General features: G+C 27.2%; 1 protein-coding gene across 1 annotated transcript; it reads left to right on the top strand.

Annotated features, from left to right (window-relative positions):
- Window positions 1–235: 235 nt before the first annotated feature.
- On the top strand, window positions 236–7,768 carry LOC140674848 (circadian clock-controlled protein daywake-like). The gene is made up of 4 exons (XM_072908712.1): window positions 236–520; window positions 3,207–3,438; window positions 5,643–5,788; window positions 6,383–7,768. Exons 1-4 carry the CDS (start codon window positions 445–447, stop codon window positions 6,676–6,678), a joined length of 750 nt encoding a protein of 249 aa, XP_072764813.1. The 5' UTR covers window positions 236–444; the 3' UTR covers window positions 6,679–7,768.
- Window positions 7,769–8,769: the final 1,001 nt, after the last annotated feature.

Raw genomic sequence — 8,769 nt, 5'->3', positions numbered from 1 at the left:
GATCAGACGTTTTTCGCTTGTCTTCTCGGTACTCATATGAAGAACAATGTCATGTTATCGCATCATGACACTTGCACGCACGTGACAGTCCTCCGCTTTTCGCGACCGCCGGCACGTGCGCATTCCTGCGATCGCATCTAAAGGTAGACATCTGGAAAATAAAAATGGCTTTCATCTCGAATTACGCGGTAGGTGGTGAGTGACGACGGCCAGGATGAAGAAGAAGGGATAATTAAATAGTCACTTGCTATAAGGCATTCAGATCAGCGTCCGGATCATCCACTTCCAGCCCGACTATCCTCGAACCACCAGCTGTCGTCGCTAATGCGACCAGCAACCCCCGATCGTCGAAATCCGTGTCCAGGCTTCTTTAAGCGTGGAAAGTACATTCGTTGAGCTTCCTGTCTGTCTTGTTTCTTTCTTATTATTTTCTCCCGTGAAAAAATGACAGCGAAGGCAACGATTACCGCAATCTTGCTGGTCCTGGCGACGATTGACGCGGAAGCTGTGCGAGATATACGTAAGTAAATCTATAGAAGATATTTTATGTGTTTTCATGTGACTTGAAATGATGACTCATTTAGTATGCCTCATGTACTAGTTCGTTCTAATATAAAGGGTGATCTATTTTAAGTGCCCTTAATTTAAAATTAAATATTTAAATATTTAACTAATTATTAATAAGCTCGTTTTGTTGAAACCAATTTAACTAACTAAACAATAGGCTTATACGAGCAAACTTTAGGTGTTTTCTGATTTATTACTTTGATTTATTATTTATAAATACATGAATCAGTTAAGTAATACTTATTAAAATAAAAGACAATTACTTTTGTCTCTTCGGTCAATATTAAACTAAAGGAAAATGACGTTTTTCTTGATAACTCAGGAAATAATAGAGTTAGAGAGCTGAAATTTTTAGGGAAACTTTTTTTTACACTGAGGCTAAATGTTATTTAAAAACTCGTCGGGGGCACTTTTAGTATGTTTATTCGAATATAGCCTTTAATAAAAGAATTTGACAAATATTAAATTCCAATTAATCAAATAAAAGATGACAAATATTAAATTCCAATTAATCAAATAAAAGAGCTTTCTTTAATTAAACAAAATGAACAGGTTTAAAAAGGCATAAAGAGCTATACAACTATACGAAAGTAAAAATGAAAAGTAAAACGAGTTGTATAAAAAAATAATTAAAAAATATAATAATTTAATAATCATAAATAAAGTAACGTGTTACATCGAGAATTTGACAGTTTTAACTGTCAGTTTGAGCGGACGTTTCGACTCATTTTTAAGTCGTCCTCAGCGCCTACTATTATATATTCCAATTAAAATTCACGAAAATTGATTAAATTCCAAAAATTGACAATTCAAGATTGACTTGACAAAAGGAACAATAAAATGTTAACAATGTAACATCCTAAATTTTACTATGTATTTAATTAATTCATTTGAATGTAATAAATTAAAAAATAACATGTAAATATGCTATAATAATAGCATATAAGTCTATTGTTTCGTTAGTTAAGTTTATTGAAATATTTATCTGTTTATTTTAAATATTTTAAAGTGAATCAAACTTGCATTGCTTGTACATATAATTTTGATATGTCACGTATTCCCGAAGAGATAGAAAAATAAAAATAGAGCATTTCAAATGGAGCACCTTGTATCATACAAAGCAAACTGCTAAAGATCTTCGACTCAATATCTGTTAATTTATCATTTCATCAATTAAGATTTCTATTCAATTCACTTGCACTTTAATATATGTTATTCCGATTAAAACGATTGTCATTAACTGAGCTTGAGACAAGCGTGTTTTTTGTTATATATTTTTGGATCTAATTATTTAAATCTTATTTACATATACTTGAATTTCAATATCTTATAATCCTCATGCTTGACGGATGAAATCTTTGCAAAATTTTGTCATGTGTATGACGTGAAAAATAGTATATTGAGTTATTATAAAAAGTATTGTTATTATAAATAATTGCGCATTTGATTTGAATCTCGATTAAAAACAGGAAAGTCTTTTTTCCTTATATTTTTTGTTGTCATGTACGTAAGTATCTACATATACATGTATACAGGGTATCCGGTAATTGATGAAAAACTTGTTAATAACAGATTCTTAAGAACATCTGGAGTTCATTTTTCCTCAGCAAAAGTATCGAGAGGCGTCATTACTTTTTGCAAGTTTCCAATTTTTATCATTATATATATCTTTGTAATTAAGCCTTAAATTAAAATTTTATTAGAGTAAACTCTATCTGAAATTAACTGAAGAATGTAGTGTTGGTAATTTTTTAACTTGAAAAAGTTTAGTTTACGAAAAGCGCCTTTTTTTTCAATCGCTTATAACTCGGAAATTATTGATGCCTCGACACTTTCGCTGAGGAAAAATTGTCTCCAAATGATCTCAAGAATCTACCATTAGCAGGTTTTTCACCAATTACCGGACACCTTGTATACACGTATCCGAATATCATATATTTCGACGAAATTGGTAGCTACAAAGTTATAAAAAAAAAAAAAAAATTATCTAACATCTTTTTTTCCTAATATGTAATATACCACTTTAATAGAGAAAGTTTTTTGCTAACAAAAAATTCTCGTGGATCTTTGCATAATGATTTCCATGCATCATTCATAATTCATTGTGTACACTGATTAAGATTTTTATGATTATAAATATGCAAAGAGAAACACTTTGTAACATAGAAAGCAAAAACTGGTCTAAAACTAATATAAATTACGCATATATGCTTTGAGATATGAATAGCAATTATTAAATAATGTATTCTCTTGATTAAAAACGTGTAGAATGTAAATGCATTGCTGAAAGTGTGATACTGCAGAAATAAAATCGCGTTGCAATTATAAATCAGAAATTGGAAATAATTAAATAATTAATAATCGGAAATTATTATGCAAAAATTCAGAACGTCCTTTTATTGAAAATTAAGATACAAATTTTTATTAATGTATATAAAAACAATATAATATATTTAACGTATATAAAAACAAGTATTTATTATTTTCCTTCTAAAAATGTGCTCTTATATAATAATTGTCATAATAATATTATTATTTATGTACACACACATATTATATAAACATGTAAGCTATATAAATTAGCTTTTAAATAATTACATCTAATAATTATACTGATAATTTTTTAAATACATTTGCAGCCGAGTTCCTGCATGTTTGCCAAGTTCGCGAACCGGACTACGAAACATGTGTCAGCAATAGTATAATTGAATTGAAGCCGTACCTTAAGGTGGGCGTGCCGGAATATAACATCCCTTCTTTAGAGCCTCTTAAATTAAAAAAACTGATGATAACTACAACAAGTAGTTTGCAAATAGTGGCGACCGATGTCAACGTATGTGGTGCCAGTAACTTCGAAGTCATTCAAATAAAGTAAGTATATATATGTATAATTGTAATAAAGGATCGTCTGTGAAAATTTAGTTCAGCTTTAAAAGATATAATAGCCAAGTTTGCAGAACTAAAAATTTCTTTCTTATACGTAGGATTAGAAACGTCATGATTTTTTTTTTTTTTTATTAACACTGACTTAATCGATAAAGATTAACTGTTACATCATTTTGTCATCATTAAATATCTTAACATCTAAGCTTTGATTTAATAATCTGTCGGAGAAATTAATAGACAATATATATGTTTATGTATTTTTTCTATTTCTTGAATCAATGGTCTATAAATACAGCATGACGTTGAATAATGCCATGAATAATAAGCTTTGAATTAAGAAATCATATAAAACTTCTGATGCGTGTCTGTAGTTCTATTTTTCAATGGATGTTGATTGGATATTCTCAATTACACGACGTGCAATTGTCCGCGAGCGTATTATTCAGATATCTAATATTATTTTGTACGGAATTAGAGATCAGAAGTCTCTCCTAATATTAAATTGATTACGTCTCTTGACCATTAATCCAACTAGATTACATATAGCTATGGGAGAGATAATTGTGTTTTTGTTGTCATTGACTTTTTTATATACGTATGACGTTTTCATATGTCTCCCTTTCGTAATTAAATATCACTTTAGGCTCTTCATACAACGTTACTTTGGTTCTCATATATTAAGAAAAAAAAAAAAAGAAATTATCGGTTGAATTTATTATACATCTTTGAACTTTATTATAATTATTGTAATTTTATCGAGAAAAAAAAGAGTCTACCTTTCTGTCAGTTCAGAATATTTTAATACAATAAGTAATAAATAATAAAAGGATAAAATATGAGAAGTAGAAGTGTAAAATTAAATGTTAAATAGGCATAAAAAAGATTAAGTGACGTAAATGTGTTACGTTGAAGTTTCAGCAGAGAATGTTGTTTGTTGAGCGTATTCTTCTCCCGATTGACGTTGACACTTATTGTTAGACCCAAAATTTTTGGTACATCTAAATATTACTCTTGAAAATATCTATTTTTACCGTCACATTATATTATCAGGAAAGATTGCTTGCAACAGAACACAAAAAAAAAATATAGCCAACGGTGAGGAGCGAGCGTTTTATCGTTTGCATTCTACGCGCGAACGGCCGTGACATAAACACTTAAAGTATGTATATCTGTCAAACGATGAGAAAAATCGTGCCGTTTCACAAAGATTACACAAAAGGAATAATCAATAAGGATCAGAAAAGGACAAACAGAAACGACAATGGTCGGTTCTCATTATTTCGTTGCACGCAAAATTTAAAAGGACTCTTGTCCAAGTATTGAGAAAGTAAGACATTTAAGTATTGAGAAAGAGAAAGAAAGAGAGGCAGATGTACAAAGTTTAGAATGGCATTGTAATAATGACGAAGAAGGTCGATGTCATCCATTGAAATTGTCAGTTGATGACTTCCCATGTGGAAACTGCGAAAGAAAAGTTTTTGTTATGATAATTGATCGTGTATTTATCAAAGTGCATATAAGGCACACATAATGTGTTACCTTTTTAATATGACATCATTATGTATTAAATATTATTAATATTAATCGTGAGTTTGTGATACAATAATATTAAATTTTTAAATTGTAATATTTCTAATAATTCGTTGCTATCAAAAATCTAGAAAATCTTGTTAATCAAACTTTTTTTTATTACAAATCCAAAATAATAAAAAAATTTTCTACCTTAAAACCAATAATATTTCTTATTTTCGAATTTCTAAAAAATTACAATTTTGACAGAGACTGTTTTCATAAAGAACACTTCAATTGTGTAATAATCAAGGGTTTTCGATAAAAATTTCTAGAATGTATGCGTGTCATGTGACGAGATGCAATCATAATAATAGGTTCAACAAAGTTTGATAAAATCCTTGTAAATTATAATTTGAGTATTTATATTTTATTTATTTTGTAAAATATTTAACATATGATTAATTGAAAAATCTAAAAAGAAAATCTATGCATCAGTCTTGGAGAGATTTATGTTCAACAAACTAAATGAAGATTTAACATCGTGCAGTTTTTTTCGACATTATGAATGCGAATGTTGCTTGAAAGGATGTCACGCACGTTCAATGAACCTCTCTCTTTCTCCCGCTGTTTATTACATTATTACTCGTTAATACTGCTGTGTGGTTTTTTTTTTTAAGAATCGACATTGAGAATCTGCTTTTTATGGTGGACGTAGCATTACCCCATATTACAGTTGACGGGAAATATGACGTAGACGGTAAGATATTATTACTTCCGATTCGTGGATCCGGCCCGATGAATGGCAACTTCTCTGATTGCATAGGTATTTATGCATATTTTATATAAAATTATATTTTTTTTAATTTTATATAAAATATATATTTTATACAAGATTATGTAAGATTATGACATTTATATTATATCAAACAGCACACAGTATTTATAAGATATATACAAAATATTTATATAAGAATTATTTGAATATTTTATAAATATATTTTTATAATCTTAAAAGTAAACGAATAATAAAAATATTCTAGCAAATATTTAATAAATTTACAAAATATTAATTTTTTTTACTTATCATAAATATTTGTATAAAATATTTAATCTACATTTTAATATTAATATGTATTAAATACAAATTTATGATTATTTCTTAATGTTTATATAAAATATTGATATAATACTTCAAAAAAATTAAAATTAAAATTATTTATAAATTTATTATTATAAATATTGTGTGTTGCCTGAATAACATTCCAATCAGTATTATTTATACAAATTGCCTCTTAAAATTCAAGAAGCTATATATATGACAATAATAAATATTGCAGTAATAATTATAATAATTATAAGATTTTGCACTTATCCATCTGTATTGTGTACGAAAGAACGATTTCATATCTTCTTGCAGGTAAATGCAAAATCCAGGGTGAACGATACTTTGACGAAAATAGCGTAGAAAAAGTTCGCATCACAGAGTTCACGTTGAATGTATCAGTGGGTAAGGGCTCGTTGAGACTGGAAAATTTGTTTAACGGTGATCAGGTGCTCGGGGATCTAATCAATTCGGCTATCAACAACAACTTCGAACTCTTCCTGAAGGAGTTCTTGCCATCGGTGGAAATGGCTCTGTCCGATGCATTTCGAGGGATCGCTGACAATATTGTTCAGCAGTTCTCGTTCGAGCAACTCTTTCCTGGCATCTAAATTTATATTTCGGTGGATCGAGGACGGGCTGGGAAACAGTGGTGCAGGGAGTTAAGTTTGAAGATGTACATTTATGTAATCGCGATAGAAGGAGTCAGGAAAATTCAGTGAAATACTTTTTTCTACGTTGAATTTTTCAATGTAATCCAAACTCGATTCTGACAAGAAATATGGGAGAATTATTGTAAAAATTATTACACATAGAACGATCCTGAAATACCTCTTGAAATAATATTAATCGTTAAATTAAATATTAATATAATGATGAAATATTTATAATAATTATACAATTACATAATTTATAATAGATTAATTATTAAAAGTAATAATATTAATGATTAGTGATCGTTCTCGATGAATTTGATCTCGATGTTCGCGAGATTTGCTCGTTTAATTATGTAATACTACAATATTTTAAAATTAAAAACGACATAAACTTGTAAATTTGTGAAAAGCTGAGAGAAAAATAAAAAATAACACTTTTTAGAAAATATCAGAATAACGTTAATTACGTAAAAATTTCAAAATTATACAAAAATTTCATAAGAGAGGAACTTTTTGTGCAATTCTAATAAAGAAAGAAACATAATTCAATTCATTTTACGTAATTCAGTATGTATTACCTGGATCTATTAATATTGTTTTCGAATACGGGAAGTTATTTACGTAACTCGCTAAAATAAGCACCTCGAATTAAACAGAGAACACTGATGAACTTGAGTGATAAAGTAAAAAATCAAGTATTTGTCTGCAAATACAATAATAGAACAGCAAAACTTTTGCTTCTGATTCATTTTGATTTATTCGTCATTGATTCTGAATAAAACTATAAAAATTGTTATCGACATATATGCAAAGCATTGTATTTTTACAAGGAAAACTTTAATTTATAAAAAACTCGAAATCAGTAAATGAGATGTTATACAATTATACTCACGTGGTAATTGACGTGTTATAAATTCTTATAAATAACGTGTTTTTTATTAATAAATGAGAGAATGTGTATATGCATATCGCGAGATATCGATGAGCTCAATGAATCGTTTAATAAAGTTATTGATGTAATATAATTATCATATTAATATCTTTTGCTCCTTTTGTATAATATTTTCTTCTCTTTTTTGAAAGTTATAATTTGTGTGTAAAATAATACGTAAATATTTTTATCTGTGTAAATTTTTATGAATTGTATTATATTCAATAAATAATATATTATACATTTTTTTATTATAGAATATTAGTAGTTTTTTTATTATAGTATATTAGTAGTTATTTTGTGCAAATGGCATTATAACCCTCTCTTAATTTATAATGTTATAACTTATTTATAAAATTTGACACAATTTTTAATTTAGTATATATATTTATTATAATTTTATAAATTATAAGAAATATTTATGATAAGTAAATTTTTTATTTCTACACACAGATGATGTAAACTATTATTTTTATCAAATTTATTGGAATTTATTGCATTAATAAAAAAATTATATAAATATTTATGTGTGTAATATGTATAATTAATATGTATTATATTTTGCTGTATATACATTAAAATAAATTACTTAAATTTTAGGATAAATATTTTTAAATTTATATTTTTAAAGCATGATATTATAATCAAAAGGCAAACAGCTGAATAATACTTGTGAATGTTCTTACAACAGATAGGATTCATAAGAATGTTTTTATAATAAATTCAAAACAAATGGCAAGGATAATGCGATAAAAAATTAAAAATTGTATTAATAACTCTATATCATGTTTTTGTATTTCCATAATTTATACTGCATAATGACCAATTCAATAATAATAAATTGTCACAAAAAGATATTGACGAGAATTTTCAATGATTCAGCCTTAACATAACAACAAATTAATAGAATTAAATACTTGGGATTGGTCTTATGATTACGTAAAAGAGATTTGCATCACGTATTTATTAAAATTTTTATTGACATTGCAAAGATATCATAATACATATTAAATGATATATAATAAAGTTTATATATTAATTTTTTCTAACGATACAAGAAACATTACAATTAACGTATGCACATTATTTAATATATATTATTATTTTAATATTTG

The sequence above is a fragment of the Anoplolepis gracilipes genome, chromosome 16, assembly GCF_047496725.1.
Source record: "Anoplolepis gracilipes chromosome 16, ASM4749672v1, whole genome shotgun sequence".
NCBI classification, from domain to species: domain Eukaryota; kingdom Metazoa; phylum Arthropoda; class Insecta; order Hymenoptera; family Formicidae; genus Anoplolepis; species Anoplolepis gracilipes.
Note: the sequence above shows the minus strand (reverse complement) of the source record. Positions and strands in the feature narration are given on the sequence as shown.

What these genes read in the sequence shown, in the direction of transcription:
- LOC140674848 (XM_072908712.1), top strand. Translation starts at nt 445, where the DNA reads ATGACAGCGAAGGCAACGATTACCGCAATCTTGCTGGTCCTGGCGACG. An exon ending in GGAAGCTGTGCGAGATATAC is followed by an intron (nt 521 to 3,206) that starts GTAAGTAAATCT and finishes ATACATTTGCAG; the next exon opens with CCGAGTTCCTGCATGTTTGC. An exon ending in CAACTTCTCTGATTGCATAG is followed by an intron (nt 5,789 to 6,382) that starts GTATTTATGCAT and finishes ATCTTCTTGCAG; the next exon opens with GTAAATGCAAAATCCAGGGT.